At 49.5% G+C, this 18,387-nt stretch overlaps 1 protein-coding gene across 4 annotated transcripts in view; it reads left to right on the top strand.

The window, feature by feature from the left end:
• The window catches only part of ATPSCKMT (ATP synthase c subunit lysine N-methyltransferase), an 84,972-nt gene that overhangs the window by 16,214 nt on the left and 50,371 nt on the right, over positions 1-18,387 (top strand). The window contains exon 5 of one of the 4 annotated variants that reach the window (XM_045082013.1): positions 678-1,981. The exons of 2 other annotated variants lie outside the window; for them this stretch is intronic. In XM_045082013.1, coding sequence (XP_044937948.1) covers positions 678-842 — 165 coding nt within the window. In that variant the 3' untranslated portion in view covers positions 843-1,981. Of the gene's footprint in view, positions 1-677; positions 1,982-18,387 lie in introns of those variants that run through there. One more of the 4 variants, XM_045082011.1, reaches the window with a different exon arrangement.

The following is an 18,387-nucleotide window of genomic DNA, read 5'->3' as shown; positions in this document are numbered from 1 at the left end:
AAACATGTGGGAAAATGTGTTAAATAGTTGAGACGGGGTAGATTAAAATGTTAGATGAGCCGATCATTTAAAGCTGTTTTTCATTTTTTAATTTATTTTTAAATAAGCACATTTTATTTTATCTCCTGAGGGGGATGGGGCAGAGGGAGAGAGAAAATCTCAAGCAGACTCTCCACTGACGGGGGGGTTCAGACTCCCCACTGAGGGGGGGTTCAGTCTCATGACCCTGAGATTGTGACCTGAGCTGGAGTCTAGTTGGACACTGACTGAGCCATCCATGTGCCCCTGTTGTTAATATGACTTCTGTGTTTTAATGGATCATTTGGTAATGTATTTATGCCCCGAAGGGATCTTATATGCAGTGAATAATCGTTTTTAAAAGATTTTATTTGAGAGATAGAGGGAGATTGAAAGAGCACGAGTGGGGGGCAGAGGCAGAGGGTGAGGGAGAAGCAGGCTCCCTGCTGACCAAGGAGCCCAATGCAGGGCTCGATCCCAGGACCCTGATGTCATGACCTGAGCCGAAGGTCGATGCTTCACCAACTGAGGCACCCAGGCGCCCCTACAGTTCCTAATTTTTGCGCAGCTACTTCCAGGCACTCAGATCCAAAAGAACCTTTAGGAATCTTTCCCTCCACCTCTCCGCTTACTGAAGTAACAGCTGTCATTCTGCCCAGATGCCGCAGCTGGAGGAGAAACTTGCGCTGGAGCTTAAGGATGACGCCAGAGTCATTGCCTGCCGGTTCCCTTTCCCTCGCTGGACCCCAGACCACGTCACCGGGGAGGGCGTGGACACCGTGTGGGCCTACGACGTGAGCACCGTGAGAGGCAAGAGGCCCTGAAGACCCGTGCGTTTCCAGTCGATCCTGGAGATGGAGACGTTATTGAGCGCGATTTTCCGAGTGTTGGTGGTCTTTGATTTTACAGAGACGTCCAGCTGTGTCTTCAGCAAAGAGTGTATTTTTTCTTCAGTATGGAATGAAAAACTATTACTTTCCTTAACTTCTGCCAAACAAACAGAAGTTAGAACAGCAGGTAGATTTAAAGTCCATTTTCATGCTGTACTTAAAAAAGTAGCCTTCTTCCCTTCCAGGCACTCGGACGTATGAAAACGTGGATGGGTGACTATCGCATTCACGTGCAGGAACGGGTGAACAGCCCTTCCCATTATAAAAAATATGATTTAATGCCATAGATGAAAAGAAACACTTTTTAAAGAGGGTGTGTGTGTTAGCAAATATTTGCAGTTTCCTCTAAGTTGATTCATACTTAAGATTTATGGATTTATGTCTTTCTTTTCTGTACTTTGTGGTAAAACTAATTTTGTAGAGGACGTAGGCCCTTATATTTTATAACATTTACTAGGAATAGTTTGTTCCAAGGCTAGCGGATTACTGTATTTTATTGAGTTGGAGATGTGTACGTGTGTGTGCACGTGTGTGTGGAGACACACATTTGAACGTTTCTGAAACGGTGCTGTACCTTCCAGTCAATGGTGTTCTGTGTCTGTAATGGGCAGTGTCATGCGTCATGATACAGTCGGACACCTGCCGGCATGGGTGGGTCTCAGGTTTGAGGAGATGGGCTCAGAGAAGCTCATGGCAGAGGGGAGTCATTGGTAGGAACATGATAGTAAAATAAGCAGGTGCAGGCTTGGGGCTCAGCCAGCCCTGGGAGCACATCCCTGCCTGGCCAGCAGCAGGAGGCCCTGGACCGCTGGCTTGCCCTTGTGGGGCCAAGGACCCACTGGGATAATGATACACTGAACGGGACTTTATTGGGTAAACTTACAACACAAAGTTTTTGATCCATAAGTGGTGTTCATTATTTTAGATATTAAAGACAAGCTTATTCACAGAAGTTAGGGGTTATTTCTGCTAGTCACTTCTTGACTTTGTGAAAGCCGCCATTTATGTAATATTTCTCATTTATGAGAAGAGACTTGACTGATTAGATAAAACAGTGAAGGAAAACCTTTGAATGTGGGTAGACAAGCTTCATGTATCTGACGTTCGTATTAAGTGGTGGCTCGAAGAATCCCTGTGCGTCACGGGAAAGAACAGAGCTCCTGATCGCACACACCTGCCACCTAAGGTCCAAACCGGCTTCACGGAGGTTTGCGAAAGTGAGGAAGTGAGAGCGTTTTTCACTGAACTAAAACTGATCCGCTTAATAATCGCCATTTAGATGAGCAGCGACCCAGCCACTCACTCATTCCTTCAGCAAATATTTACCAAGTGTCTGCCGTGTAATGAGCTTTTCCAACTCAGCGGTGAGTAGACCTTCGAGGCCTCTGATCTTACGGCCCGTGTGTTCTAGAAGAGCGAGTCCCGCAGGTACGGGAGTGAATGTTAGAGTGTGTGACGTTCTCTGAAAGAAGTCAGCGGTGTGGCTGTCCTGGGCACGTGTCAGGGTTTCGGCTGCTGTGGTCCATCCTTTCCCAGCAACCCCCGGTTTCTTTCTGAGGAAGGAATTCTGCCCGGAGATGAGTAGTGTGGTCAGTAGTGTGTCACTGCTGTCAGTCCTGTGACCGGCTGGGCGCACCTGGAGAGGGACCCACCAGAGCTCCCTGCCCGGCAGGTGTAACGCGCAGAGGCCGGGTTCCCTGGAGCCCTGGGTGTATTCAGTAAGTTTCTAGACACGCTCCTGGCCGCTAGCTGGAGGCATCAGGCGGTTCTGCAAAGGCACATGCAACTTGCTCTTCTTGGTTTCTCCATTAGTTCCCAAGAATGAGATGATGGCTGGGCCTGCAACCTCAGAATGAAGTGGACCGTTTCACAGAAGTGTTGAGGTTCATGGAGTTTGTAAGATCTTTAACTGATTTTTTTCAGCTGTGCCTCGAAGTGACCCATAAGAATGTTCTCCTGGGGGTCATCGTGGCCTCTCTGGCTGGTTTCAGCGATCGGTTGCTAGGTTGCCGGTGGTTCAGCTGGCACACGACACGAAGCGGGGAGCAGGAGCTACTCTTTCCGATGTCAAAAGTTGGACTCAGAATGTCTGGCAGACTGAAATCGGGCGGAAGTGCTACCTTGATGAAATGGGAAGTTCAGACAAACAACCAGACAAGAACAGAAGTGAGCTGAGTGGTGCCGTCGCCCGACAGGAGCCACGTGACCAGTCCTGGACGTCCCGTCGGCGTTCGGCTCTGTGGCCTGAGCACACCCCCGTCTGCATCTTTCTCTAAGGGCTCGGCCTTGGTTGCAGGCCCTGCCCTCCCAGGTGTCCAAGGTGGACTTGGTCAGACCCCCTGCCGGTTCCGACATCCGGGCCCTGGGGAGCGCTGAGCCCTGCCAAGAGGCTGTGCACCCAGGTGTGCACCGCCGAAGAGCCACACTCCTACAGGTACATGTGTTCCCTGCTGCCGAGTGACAGCGGACGCCGTGACAAGCCACAGCCGAGCAGGACAGGAAAAGTGCAAGATTCCTGATGTTTCCGCCACACAGCTGATACCATGACTCTGCCCACGTACCTGCCCTGATGGGCCGGGGCCGGGAAGGGGTGCTGTGAAGGGGTCCCGTGAGGGCATGGACGGGCTCAGTGCCGGTGTCTTCGGAGCTGGCACCGTGAGCCGTGTTTCCTCGGCTGCCCACAGTCTGAGGGTTCCTCCCCGGCCCCGGGCTCCCAGGTGTGCAGGTCTCCACCCGTGGCCCTGTCCTGGCTGAAGGTGTGTGGGCGCCGCTCGCTCCGATCCTGTGGCCACGTCCCCTCTTCCTGGGTGACAGCACCTGGTGCTTCCGCTGTCAGGCACTGGTGTGTTCGGGGACTGTGGGCCCGGCCAGTTGTCGGGCCCCATCCCCTGGGCGTCAGGGCAACCAGTGGGCCGTGGGCATGTGATCGATCCACGTCAGGCCAGGGAGGTCCGAAGGGCCGTCTGTTGGGAGCTTTGGGAAAGGTTTCGTTGTCACAGAAGGAGGTGCTTGAGGAGTGAGTGTCCCTGCTGTCCTCGGGCAGGAACACTGGCCGTCATGGCCCTTCTGCAGCCGCGGCGGAGAGGGACGCTAGGAGCCGGGAGGCTGGTGGAGCAGAAAGACAGACAGACTCGAGGTCCTTGACGAGACCCCGGAGTCGCTGACCTGACCCGGAGCCTCTGACTTCGGGACATCTCAGGTGAGGTGACAAACCCATGTTGTTGCTGTCCCACTGGTATGGTGGTGCTTCTGCCCTGTGGTGGCCTGGCTGGGACAGGAGGCTCTGAGGCTCAGGTGGGGTGAGGGAGCCCGGCCATGTGGAACACGGGCGTCGGACGGCACTATAGGAGAACGACTCGCTGGCAAGGTCAGAAGCATGACTCGCGAGGGACCGGGAGCTCCTGTTGGGGGAGGCTGCACTCCCAGACGGGTGTTTGGGCCATTGGACCAAGTCAAGGGGGCTCTGAACGTGGACCCTGCCTTCCCCAGCAGCGCAAGTCGTAGGTGGGTTTCCTGTTCTTGGGGACATGGACAGGGACAAGTCCCAGCTGAGCCCAGCCACAGCCCTGCTCCCATAGAGTTTTGTGTGTGTGTGGGGGAGATGATTCCTCAGGATTAGAATTAATAAAAGCAAGGGAGGAAAACACTCAGACTGCTCCCGGGGGGGTGGGGGGGGGGCAGCCGAGGCGGGGAGCCATGATGCGGGCTGGTGTTTGTGTCCTTAGCTTGGAATCCTGACCTCTGTGTGATCACACCAGGAGGCCTTGGAGAGGGGCTTAGCTCCTGAGGGGGGAGCGCTCCCGAATGGGATCAGTGCCCTTATTAGGCGACTTCAGAGAGCTCCGTCCCCCCCGCCGTGTGAGTAGGGGGCAGGCAGCTGTGAACCGGAGGGGCTTCCCACCAGACACCGCATGTGCTGGAGCCGTGATCTGAGACTTCTTAGCCTCCACAGCTGGGAGGAAGAGCTACTTGTTTAAGCCCCCAGGCCACGGGGTTCTGTGACAGCGTCTGAGCTGGTCATCTAGATAGAGCCCACCCAGCACTGTCAGACTTATCCCGCTTTAGCCATTTTTTCCTGGGCCCGCACGAGGCACGGAGGTTGAAGGGAGCCAAGCTTCAGGGCAATTCTCCCCAGTGCCATCTGGGAAGAGCGGGAATCCATCCCCGGATGTAATGGTCAGGGCTGGTTGGCTGGGTGGGCTCCATGTGGATGGCCGTCGGGGGCGTGCTGGGCACCGTCATGGGGGCGGGGGGAGGCTTCCCCGGGAGGGGTCTCTCCTGTGCCTCCCCGCTGACACGCTTTTGGCACAGTTTGTCCCTAAATCAACGTGGACTCTGAAAAAACTAGAGCCAGAGGAACAGGAGCTGCTGTGTCGACCAGCAGATGCGAATTCTCGGTGGTGATGAGTCTGGAGAATTGTCCTACCAGGCACAGCTCGGGAGGTTGTGACTGTTGCCCTGCGATGAGAGAGGCTGGAGGAGACAGGACAGACGTTTCCCAGCGTGTGAAGGCTTGCCAGGCAGAAGAGAGGAAAGGGGACCATGAACATGATGGCTACGTACTGGAAGTCTCGTGTGCAGGATACCCCGTGCTCGTCCTTAGCGGGGAGGTGCTGTCTACTGGCTTTTTTCATTCTCAACCACAGGGACCTGTGGGCAGCTCGCTCGGTCCTGACCAGACACAGGAGCCCAGAGTCTCCCTCTATGCTCGGCTGCTTCCCTGAGGTCAGACCTGCTCTGACCGGCTCTGAGGAGAGGCCTGGCTCTTTGTGTGCTGCGGGAGGGCTGAAGCTCGGTGGGAAGTGGGGTTTGGATAAAGTCGTTGGAAGTTAGAATGCGTTGCCTCTGGATGTAGGGTCTTTGTGGTCACTGGGGCTGCCGCCGCAGAGGGCCGGACAGCCACATGGTGGAGATGTTGTAGCAAGGATCCCATCAGCCGGCAGGCGCGGAGTCTGGAAATGACCTGAAATGATCACGAGTTTTCCAGCCTCAGTGGGTCTGCCAGACCCTTTGAGCAGAACCCAGTGGCTCAGGGAAGCATCAGCGTGGTGTGAGCAGTGAGGGCATTTCACACAACTCCGGGGGCTCTTAGCCTCCCCCAGCAGGAGGCCACGGGCTGCTTTTTACTCTGATGTAGGAGACAAAAGCAGCTGAAATCTTGAAATCTCGGGGAAGCTGATGGATGGCAGTAAGCTTTATCAGAGCTCCAGCCGAGAAGTGGTAATGCTGAGAAGCAGGTTGGACTCTCTTGGACCCCAGAGGACTTAGCTGAAGTTGTGCTCCCCATGTTCGGATGAGAACCAGGAGACTGTTCTTGAATCTGCTGGGAGAAACACGTCCTGAATGGTACCTCGTCCCCCTCGAAGGGACACTGTCCCCCCCCCCCCCCCCATCACCGTGTCTTGTCTTACGAGGACCCAGGGCTTGCCGACCCTTCTCCGGATGATTGGGGCAGAGTCTGGCATCAGAGCCAGAGGCTGTAGAGATGAGGTGAGCCCTGTGGATTCATAAAGTGGGGGACAGAAAGATTGGGGACGTCCCAGTGGAAGTTAAGGTCTTGAAGTTGAGGCCAGAGAAGTTTGGAGGACTGTGAGAGATGAGAGTAACGGGTTTCTCTCCGGGGGAGGGGCTCAGTCCCAACGAGCGGACCACAGTCCTGTGGAGTAGGACCTGCTGCAGGCCTGCCCTCCGCCACCCCAGAGGGCCCAAGAACGGGGGCAGGAGCAGAGCCAGACTGTGGCCGGCGGAGCCCTCGTGGTCCCGAACATCTCAGCCCCCGTCAGAGGATTCAGTGGAGTATCGTGTTCTCTGAACAACTCCGCTGATGAGGTAGGTTATTTTATGACGAGTGAAAATCCCATTTGTCATGATGGATATTAGACACTAGGAACTTATTATCCCCAAAGATGGGGCAGGCCATATATTTAAGTAGAAAAATGGATACTTACATAAATGTAGGGAAATCTCCCTTCTAAGTAACACAATGAAGTTTCCACACTCAAGTAGAAAACTGGAGTCTTCTGGGATCCTCTCAGGTAGAGTGAAGTGTTCCTGTAATAGTGACACATTATGGCTACATTGGAATTGTCACCCTGGTGGCCCAATGGACTGATGCAAATTGAACATGAACAAAAAACCATAAAACTTTCATAGGTGAGGGAAATTCTTTCCTATTGTTTCTAATTTAATATGATGGTGAGAATATTACCTGAGAACGACTGATAAAACAAGAGCTCGTTGATCACAAGGCTTAACTCAAGGATGGAAAAGAGGCATCAAGTGCATTTTCTTCTCCGGAATATTGTAGGCTGAAGAATTGGGCAACGAAATGACTGTTTGATGAGCATGAATCCAAACGGCAGGAAAATCCGCAAGACCCCGCGAGTGTCCCAGACTTGGTGGATACGTTCGAGGGGTGAGGTCTTGCGGGGTTTGCCGGGAAGATAGCTGGGCAGTGTCGTTCATGGGGAACGTGACAGCGACAGAGGCAGCGTGTCACAAAGCATTGGGGACGTGCTGGTGCATGTGGCGAACAGTCCGCGTATTTGGGAGGCAGCGGGAGTTCTGCCCTTCCAGTGATGGTCCCTTCTTCCTGCCCCTGCCATTTACGCGTCCCAGGCACCCACGCTTTCTCCTTCATCCCGTCACCTCTGCTATGTGTCCACTGCTCTTTAAGAATTACGTCCCGTAGTCCCATTTTCAAGGGCGTTTGCATTTTGTTAAGGAGAGCTATGGTATGAATTTGAATTTTCAGTGAGAGTAAAAGATGGATTTGTAATCCAACACTTACTCTCAGGGCCCTGCTCTGGCCCCAGCCCAAACCACCCAGCCGGCATATCCGAGACAGCTCGGAAAGGCAGACCGTGGTCACCGCAAGTTTCTCTTGACCGGAACGTGTTAATTAGGAATGGAAATTCATAGCCCGGAAGCTAGGATAGCAAGGCTAGCTCTCCAAGCGCTGATTGTCATAGGTCTTGTAGATGCATTATTTTTAATTCTCCTCCTAACTGCGGTGTAGGTATGACGTTTCTCAGTGGGGGAAACGGAGGCATTTAGAGGGTAATTGCTTTGTTAAGGCCCCTGCACTCATTAGCAAAGAGAGGAGCTGGTATTCAAACCCCCTGTGACTTTACCCCCTGCCGCCACCCCCCCCCCTCACCTCTGTCACACTGGCCAGGGTGTGGGGAAGGCTCTGCTGCTCCAATTTCAATCCTGTCTACCCAGTAGCTCAGATATTAGCAACATTTGAATAACTCTGAGGCTTGGGTCTCCTCTCTCTTTGAATCAAAATAAATCTTTGTTTTTGGAGGGACAGGGTGGTCCTTGGGTTAGAAGCATAAGCCAGGGAAAAGGGTAGAGCAGCCAGTTTCTCAGAGCTGTCGCTCACTCAGAAGTAGGTAGAGGAGGTACTGCCTCCCAGGCAGAACTGGCTTGTCACCTGCTTGGGAGGCCCACCTCCAAAGGTGGGTCAGTGCAGACAGACCGCAGCCTGTCCGTGTCGAACAATGAGCAGCTTGTGGAACGCACGCGTCTCTGTCACCCGCTGGGGCTGCCCTCAGAGTGGCGCGGCCAGGCATGGAGCCAGCAGGTCTGTATTCCTGTACAGTTTTGGAGACTGGAAGTTCAAGACCAAAGTGTTGGCCTTGCTTTCTGCCTAGCTTGCAGGTGGCCGCCGTCTCCGCTCACAGTGTCCTCATACAGCCCTGCCTCTGTGCACCAGCCTCCCTGATGTCTGTTCCCCTTACAAGGATGCTGGTCCTGCTGGGTCAGGACCCAGCCAACAGCCTCGTTGTAGCTTCATTCCATCTGTAAAGGCTCCGTCTCCGAATGCAGTCACATTCCGAATACTGGGGATTAGAACTTTAATACATGAGATTTTGTGGCGGCAGGGGGCCACTGATCAGTCCAGAAGAACATCTTACCAAGTTAGCAACAGCCTCGTTTTGGAAAGCAAGTGATTGGACACGGCCTAAGCGTACATGAGCTGAGACTAGTTGAGTACACGGTGTGTCTGTGCGCAGCAGCTGGGGAAAGGCTTGGCAGAGTGACATGGACTGATGCACGTGTGATTCCCAGGAGAGGCTGGAATTTCTGCGAGAATGCACGTTGAGCCTTGCCGGTCTTACAGAAAAAGCAGGGTTAATGGGCGACCACCTGGAATGGTGGCAACCTTGAAGTCACGGCATTAACAGCAACGGTCGTTGGTCTGTGCGGAGAGAAGCTGGCAGTCCAGCAGGCAGCCCAGTGCGCTGGAGACCGCCTGCAGGGGTGATAATTCCAGCAGGCAGCCAGCTCGGGTCAGGGTCCTGGGATCGAGTGGCATCGGGCTCTCTGCTCAGCACCGCCTCCTCTCTCTCAGGGGTGTCAAATAATTTAAAATCTTTAAAAAAAAAGCCTGGAAAAAAATAAAAAACTCTGGAAATGAAATGTGGGGAAATGACACCGTGCAGAGGAGCCCCGGAGGCCTTGTCCCCTGCCATAAGCCCAGGACTGCAAGCCTGGGGGGGCCCCTCTCCAGGGAGGGGTGGGCACCCGTACATTTTCTAAAAATGCGACTGACAGTTTTCTGTGTGGAGGGTCACTTCTCTTCCTGCTGAAGTTTCCAGTTCTTATGATTCAAAGCTAAGCTCCCCTTGCAGAAAGAACCTCCCGGAGGCCAGCGAAACTTCCAGGCGACTCTGGCGTCACCCCACTTCGGCTGTGGCATGGGAGTTCACTGGTGTCGCAGCAGTGGTGCTGCGGCAGAGCAGAGTGCTGTCTGTGGTGGGGGCGGAGACAAGGGGTGGGACACGGTGACGTTTGCCTCCACTTTCGTAAGGGCCTTCACATGCTGTCATACGTGTGCCCTCTCCTTCCCCCGCTCTCCCACACATACCCTGCTGGAAGTCATCTGCGAGGGTACGAGAAAAAACTGGTCAGAGCCCCTGGGACTTGGGGTTTGGGACCTAAGATGAGGACAAGACCCCTTTGATTATAGATTTTAAAATATTTTTTTGCATTTTTTTTAACTGTATATAACTTTTCAATGAAACGTTAATTCTTTAAAGCTTACATGCATGGGTGGAAGATTGGCTCCGCTCACACGTGAGATGCCCCTTCTGAAAGCGCACATGGGAGAGAACTTGTGGATGATGATGTGGGACCGACATATGCTGAGGGGGTGTGACCACGCTGAGCGGGTGTGACCCTGCTTGACCAGTGCCCAGCAGGCGTGACCCTGCTTGACCACGCCGAGTGGGTGTGACCCTCCTGAGCCGGAGTGACCGTGCTGAGCGGCTGTGACGGTGGTGAGTGGCTGTGGTCGTGCTGACCCAGTGTAACCGTGATGGGCGGGTCTGACCGTGCTGAGCAGGTGTGACCTCACACCGTGGGGAGTCAGACTCCGGGTCACCTGGGTGCTAGTGTGTTTCAAGGCACACCCATTGGTGTTCTGGGCTAAGATTTTGTGACGGTGGGAACTGAATTCCAGGGATATATTAATGGTTAATATTGTGCGCAGGCACGTGTTTTCCTCCGACTCTTTTCTCCTTTGTCCCGTGATACACACTTTGTCGTAAAGTTGAACGGAGAAACACATGGTTTGCGAGGTTTGGGTCAGGAGGTTGCAGGACCCCAGAGTCAGAAGGGACTGCAGGATGGGGGTAATAGAGATGAGCTGTGGGCTCTCGTGCATGGTGTGCGTGAGCAGCTCGGGGGGAGCCTCTTCCCCAGGACTCCTTCCCCTCTGCCCTTCTCCCCTGGCCTCAGTAGGTCACGTCCAGCTCCTATCCCTGGCCTTGTCACGGCTCTTCCTCGCCTTCTCTGAGACTTTGGCGTTAACTTTTAGAACTGGTTGTGCCCAACACCAAATTGGGATAACAAGTTCCGAGCCAACACATGTTCTTCTTTGCTTTTTGTATCGTGTGAAAAGGACAAACCAGGTAGACTAGCAGGTGACACACACAGACAGTGATGAATGGAGCGTTTCTGTTGTTGATTCTAAACAACAGTCCAGCTGTGGACTGAAGCACTTCATTTTCTGTTGGGGTCGCCCCTGCGTCAGGCCTTGGGAACTGGCTGCGCACCCCTAACTCTTAGGCAGCTCGTCTTACCTTAGGGCACCCCATTAGAAGTGCTCACTGGCACTTCCCCCACTGGCCACCCAGGGCCACCCCAAACAAATCTGCTGCTCCCTCCGTGGGAAATCCCAAATCCATACCCTCGGAGGGCTCTGTCCTGTCCTCGCTGACTCTTCTGTTGGCGTGTTTCTTCGTGTAAACCAACCCAACCCTCCTGTTCACACAAGCTGGGTTCTCTCTCTGGAGTGTGGGTTCTGGAGTCAGAGACTCCGGTGTGGCCCCCCCAGCGCAGAGGGGAACAGACAGTCCCCTTCCTTTGTCTTCAGACTGACACCTGATCCTTGACTCATGCGGAGTTTCTACTTATGCTTCCGACAAGTCATCTGTCCCGTACTATGCAGTTGTATAAACCATGCCATGGAGTTCCTTTTTTTAAAAGATTTATTTATTTGAGAGAGAGAGTGCACACACGCACAGGAGGGGCACAGGAGGGAAGGGAGAGAGAGGATCCCAAGCAGATTCCATGCTGAGCGTGGTGCCTGGTGTGGGGCTCGATCCCGTGACCCTGAGTGGACACCATGAGTCGGACGCTTGTCATACTGTGCCCCCCAGGTGTCCCTGGAGTTATTTTTCTTGTTTTTGGACCCAAGTGCATGTTATGTTTTTGAAGCAAGTGAAAAGTTTAAATATTTTCCTTCTTAAGTTTTGTCATGTTAGATTTGTCCCACTGCCACAGGATTTTAAGGGATTTATTTGGGATCTTAATTTAATCGTCTAATTATTTGGTTGTCCCCGTGTACTCAATGCCACATACAACTTTAACAACCAGGAAATTAGTGTCCTTATCTACCCTATTTGAAAGAAAAGCCACAAATTTCGAGTAAGACAGAGCCCTGGGATCCATCTGTCCTGTAAACTGTATCATCTGCTCTGCGGGCCAGCACTGCAGGAGGCGGTGCTTCATTCATGAATGCTCTACTCACTGATGCTCTTGAGTGGACCATGAGAACGTAGCCCAATGTCCTCTCCGTGTGGCTTCATCGCTGTGTGGCCGGGTCTTAGGCCACAAATACTTGTTGAATAAGTGTGTGAGTGAAGGACATTGGGGAAGAGCAGACCTGTCTTACGGAAGTCTAGCTGCGTTATGTTTTCTCTTTATTCCAACCTAGTCCCTAGTCATGCTGGGGCACTGGTTAGAAAAGATCTCCAGAATCCATTCCTAGCAATCCATAGTGTCTCCTGAAGTTTCCTCTTCTTCTTTTTTTTTTTTTTGACTCATATTTTATTATTTGCTTTCCCACATTTTTTTTCTTCTTTCTTAAAAAAAAAAGCTTTTTTGCAGTATAACTGAAAAGGAACAAACAAACAAAAACAAAACAAAAACAAACAAAACCTCATAACAAACCTGAGCATGTTTAATGTGTACAGTTTGATGAGTCTGGACGTATGTACGCACCCATGAAGCCATCACCACAATCATGGTAATAAGCATATCCATCACCTCCAACAGGTTCCTTCTGCTCTTTTTTGTGTGTGTGTTTTGTTTTGGGGATAAGAACACAATGTGAGATCTGTCCTCTTAAAAATTTAGAAGTTGGGGCGCCTGGGTGGCTCAGTCGTTAAGCATCTCCCTTTGGCTCAGGTGATGATCTCAGGGTCCTGGGATCGAGCCCTGTGTTGGGGTCCCTGCTCCTTGGAAAGCCTGCTTCCCCCTCTCCCTCTCCCACTCCCCCTGCTTGTGTTCTCTCTCTTGCCCTGTGTCTCTCTCTGTGTCTAATACATAAATAAAATCTAAAAAAAAAAAAAAAAAAAAAAATTGTGAAGTATACAACACTGAACTTTTTTTTTTTTTTTTAAAGGTTTTATTTATTTATTTGTCAGAGAGCGAGAACAGCAGGCAGAGGAACAGGGAGAAGCAGGCTCTCCGCTGAGCTGGGAGCCCGATGTGGGACTTGATCCCAGGACCCTGGGATCATGACCTGAGCCAAAGGCAGCCGCTTCACGGACAGAGCCCCCAGGCGCCCCTAACACAGGATTGTTAACCACAGACGCCGTGTCGTTGGCAGAGCTCTCAGACTTCATCCTGCATAATTGAAACTTCAGGCCCTGGAACAGCCGCTCCCATGTCCTGCTCCCCCAGCACTTGGCGGCCCCCATTCTGTTCTCTGCTTCTAGGAGTCTGGCTCTTTCTGATTGCTCGTGCAGGTTGGGTCATGCAGCATTTGGCCCGTGTGACTGGCTCCTTTGTCCAGGCCCAGCGGTGCGGTCACATGCGGCTGGAACCTTCCGTTCTGACCTGCGGGCACGCACGGACCTTCAAGGCTGGTCTTTCCAAGCTGAACTAACACCCACACTTGTGTGTCTGTCGGTCTGACAGTTGACCTTCCTCCCCTTTCGGGACGTCACCGATGTTGGTGTCCGCCTGGATCTCTGGCGCTTTCGGTCCACGCCATCTCTCCAGCATCCCCGACAGTAATTTCAGTGTCTCATGCGCACAGCTTCTCCGTTTTCTAGACACTGTTTCATTCTAACTCGGATTCATTTAGAGCAGTTAACTGACAAGGCTGTTTCTCTGGAGCCTGAAAAAGCCCGAGTTAGAATATGTTTTGCTATCCACCCCCGTTTTTATTTTTTAAAAAAAAAACTTCCTTTTGCCTTTTGAAACTGGAATTCGAGCAGTGCTAGTCTCTTCCTGAGTCAATCAGTCTAAATTTGGAATTTCTAATGAAAAAGCTTCCTCTTAGCCTAAGTACTAATTGGGAGAACATTTCTTTCTACTCACAGTTTTTCATTTTTAATATGTCAGTTAAAATCCAAGTATTTCAGGGGTGGTGGGTTGCCAAAATAGAACAGCATAGAGTTTCCCATTTACCGCACATTTCTGCTTTTATTTACAATTTACAAAGTACTTTCCATTTAATAATTAATTCTTTTTTTCCCCCCCATCCATCAGCTCAGCTGAGCGGCTGCGCTCTTACTCCCGCTGACCTTCAGCTTCATGTTTTTCCCGTCCACTCTCTGCTGCATCCCGGACCTTGTGCTCCTCGGTCCTTGTGTCCTTGAGTAAGTGTGCGAGTGAAGGACATCGGGGAAGAGGGACACACGTCCTTCCACATTTTTTTTCTTTTCTTTTTTTTTAAAGACTTTATATATTAGAGAGAGAGGGAGAGAGAGAGCATGAGCACAGGGAAGGGCAGAGGAGGAAGCAGGCTCCCTGCTGAACAAGGAGCCCATCGCGGAGCTCAATCCCAGGACCCCGGAATCATGACCTGAGCTGAAGGCAGACACGCTTAATTGACTGAGCCACCCTGGCGTCCCTACATTTTAATTTTTCTGAATATAATTTTTAAAAAAAGATTTCTTTTATTTACTTGACAGAGAGGCAGGCAGAGAGAGAGGGAACCAGGTTCCCCGCTGAGCAGAAAGCCCGACACGGGGCTCGATCCCAGGACCCTGGAATCATGACCTGAGCCAAAGGCAGAAGCTTAACCCACTGAGTCTCGCAGGCGCCCTGAATATAATTTTTGATTGCAAAATTCATGCCCTATTGAAGCCTCTTGTCATTTTGTTTTGTTCACATTTAACTAGGCATCATCTTGCTTTTTTGTGTTTTATTCTGTTGCCTATCTGCTGATGTAGCATCACTTTTGTTTCCAGTAAATGAAAGGAAAACATTTCCACCCACTTAGTAGTTAGGCAAAGGGAAGAGAAAAAAGCTCCAGTGTTCAGCAGTTCTCTGAGACGAGATAAGTACGTGATGGATTTGCATTTTAATCTGCCTCACGGTTTGGTTCACTTGTTGGCATTTTGTATCTTCAATAGTTTGGTGATTATTTGTCCAGGCTTTTACTCGATGCCTTTTAAGGCATGAATTTTGATCCTATATAAAGAAGGTTTTCGTAAAAACAGAAGGTTTTGATTTTTTTTTTTCCCCAGGCATAAAGAATTACTTTGCTACAGAACACAATGAATTGTGTGGAGATGGATATGAACAAACAAATATTTCAAATTATCCATAGGACTGTTGGTCAAATCCTGCAGATGGCTAGGAGACATGAAAATAACTCAGACTGATGATGATGAATGCTTTCCCAGAAGCAAATGAACTAGTGCTGGAATTAAAACGAGAAAGAGGATTTTACTGCTCAATTTGGATGTGGAGGAAAATGAGGATGGACAGTGATTTGCTATTTACAATTTTTTTTCCCCACAGTGGGAGAAAGTTTCCAAGTGGGTTTGGGATTTATTTTTGTCAGACAAACCTTTGTCCAGAAAAACCAATATTCTGGCCTAAGAAAATAAAAGTCTCCTCCAACTATCGGCTTGTAATGCTGACGTATGTTAGTATGACACAGGAAGGTTTTAACATCCTACTTTAAGGTGTTAGTGGTAGAGGAGGAAAGCTAGAAACTTAAGAAAAATTGAGGTAGGATTCGCATATAGAAAAATTCACCCTTTTTGGTTCGTGAATTTTGTCAGATGTATGTACAGTCCTGTACTATGACACGATCAAGCTAGAGAATATAGAGATAGAATCCCAGTACCCACAAAATTCCCACCTGCCGCACTCTGGTCAGTGCCTTGTCCCACTTCCATTACCTGGCAAACACTGATCTCTTTCCTGTCCTTGTAGTGTGCCTTTTCCAGAACGTCACGGAGACAGAATCATATGGAACATAACCTCTGTGTCTGGCTTCCTTCACCTCATGTAATGCACTTGAAACTTATCCCTGTTTTGGGGTGTTTATTACTTTTCCTTGCTAAGTAGAGCTCCGCTAGATGAACGTACCTGACATCGACATCATCATACACCAGTAGAGAAACATTTGGGTTTTTTCCTGTTTTTTTTTTTTTTTTTTTAGATTTTATTTATTTATTTGACAGAGATAGATCACAAGTAGGCAGAGAGGCAGGCAGAGAGGGAGGAAGGGAAGCAGGCCCCCGGCTGAGCAGAGAGCCCAATGTGGGGCTCAATCCCAGGACCCTGAGATCATGACCTGAGCCGAAGGCAGCGGCTTAACCCACTGAGACACCCAGGCGCCCTTTTCCCCAGTTTTTGATGATTATGAATAGAGTCACTATATACAGTTGTGTACAGGCTTTCTTTTGTGAACACACATTTTCTTGAAGTGGGCCAAGTCCCTTGGAGTAGGATTGCTGCCTTGAATGTTAGCTGTATGACACTGTGGTCTATGAGAATTCCCATTGCCATGTGTTTTCCTCAGCATCTGCTTTTCTCAGTTTTCTTCTCTCCGTCCTAATAGATTTGTCCTGGTTTCTTTATTAGGGTCTCAGTTTGCATTTTGTGAAGCGTCTCTTTGTAATCTTATTTGCTACCCATATATCTTCTCTGGTGAAGTGTCTGTTCAACTCTTTTGCCTCTTTTCAGAACTGGGTTGCTTGTTTACTTACTATTGGATTTTGACAGTTCTCTATGTATTTAGGGTACGAATCCTTAATCATACATGTCTTTTGCCAGTATTTTCTCTCAGTTTGTGGCTTTTCTTTTTCATTTAAGTAAGAGCGTCCTTTGCAATGTAGAAGGTTTTAATTTTGACGAAGTCCAGTTTAATCTTTACTGAATTGACGGCTTTGGTATCATAGCTAAGCAATCTTTGCTAAGGTCACAAAGATTTTCCCTTATGTTTACTTTGACAAGTTTTATAGTTTCAGACTTATATTTAGGTCAGTGATCCATTTTAGGTTAAGTTTTGTTTATGAGGTAAAGTGTAGGTGAAGGCTTATTTAATTGCATGTGTCTGTCTGTGTTCAAGCAGTTTCTGTTGAAAAGACTTCTTTCTTCATGGATTTGCCATTGCATCTGTGTTGAAAATCATTTGACAAAATATATGTGACTCTATTTCTTTTCTTTTTTTTTTTTTTAATTAAAACATTTTAAATTCCAGGACAGCTAACACACAGTGTTCCAGTAGTTTCAGGTGCACAGTGCAGTGATTCAGCAGTTCTGACCTTGCTCAGAGCTAGGTCACGGCAGCTGCACTCCTTAATCCCCATCACCTGTGCCCCCCATTCCCCCTCCTCCCCACTGGTAACCATCAGTGTGTTCTCTGTAGTTTAGAGTCTTGTTTCTTGGTTTGTCTTTCTTTCTTTTTTCTTCTCTGCTCACTTATTTTGTTTCTTAAATTCCACATGTGAGTGAAATCATACGGTATTTGTGTTCTCTTACTGGCTTATTTCCCTTAGCATTACATTATACTTTCTAGGTCTACCCATGACCTGATCTAGATCATGACCTGAGCCGAAGGCAGAGGCTTAACCCACTGAGCCACCCAGGTGCCCCAAGATTTCATTTTTTCCCCCCAAGATTTCATTTTTAAAAAAAGATTTTAGGGGTGCTTGGGTGACTCATTTGGATTAAGCATCTGACTTCAGCTCAGGTCATGATATCAGGGTCTTGGGATCAGCCCCACATTGGGGTCCCTACTCAGAGGGGAGCCTGCTTCCCCCCTCTCCCTCTGGCCCCTCACCACCCCTCCCCTCCTGGCTTGTGTTTTTGCTCTCTCTCTCAAGTAAATAAGTGCAATCTTTTAAATTTTTTTTAGATTTTATTTATTTATTTGAGAGAGAGAGAGAGAAAAAGAGAAAACGATCGGGGGGTGGGTGGGCAGACTTTGAGAGAGAAGCAGCTCCCTGTGAGCGGGGAGCCCGATGCAGGGCTGGATCCCAGGATCCTGGATCATGACCTGAGCTGAAGGCCACTTAACCGACTGAGCCACCCAGGTGCCCGAAGACTTCATTTGTTTTTATGGCTGAGTGATAAGTCCATTGTATATATACCACATGTTTCTTACCCATTCATCGATGAGTGGACACTTGGACTGCTTCCATAATTTCACTATTATAAATAATAATGCAATAAACATATGGGTGCATATATTTTTTGAATTAGTGTTTTCCTATTTTTTGAGTAAATACTGAGTGGTGGAATTACTAGATCTTAGGTAACACTAGTTCTCATTTTTTTGATGAGCCTCCTACTGTTTTCCACAGTGGCTGAACCAGTTTGCATTCCCACCAACAGCACAGGAACGGTTCCTTTTTCTCCATGACTTTGCCAACACTTGTTTCTTGTGCTTTTGATTTTAGCCATTCTGAAAGGTGAGAATTAATAACTCATTATAGTTTTGATTTGCACTGAATGATTTTGAGCGTCTTTTCATTTGTCCTTGGCCATCTATATGTATGTGAGTCTATTTCTTGACTATATATTCTGTTTCTCAGGTCTATATGTCTATCTTTTCTTCAGTACCATACAGTCTTATGTACTAGTTTATGATAAGTCTAAAAAGTGGATGGTGAGTCCTTCACCTTCAATCTTTTAAAAATTATTTTGGCTATTCAGTTCCTTTGCCTTTCCATGTAAATTTTAGAGTCAGCTTGTCCATTTCAACAAAAAACTC

The sequence above is a fragment of the Mustela putorius genome, unplaced genomic scaffold (genome assembly GCF_011764305.1).
Source record: "Mustela putorius furo isolate JIRA1106 unplaced genomic scaffold, ASM1176430v1.1 tig00000589_pilon_pilon_pilon, whole genome shotgun sequence".
NCBI classification, from domain to species: Eukaryota; Metazoa; Chordata; class Mammalia; order Carnivora; family Mustelidae; genus Mustela; species Mustela putorius.
Note: the sequence above shows the minus strand (reverse complement) of the source record. Positions and strands in the feature narration are given on the sequence as shown.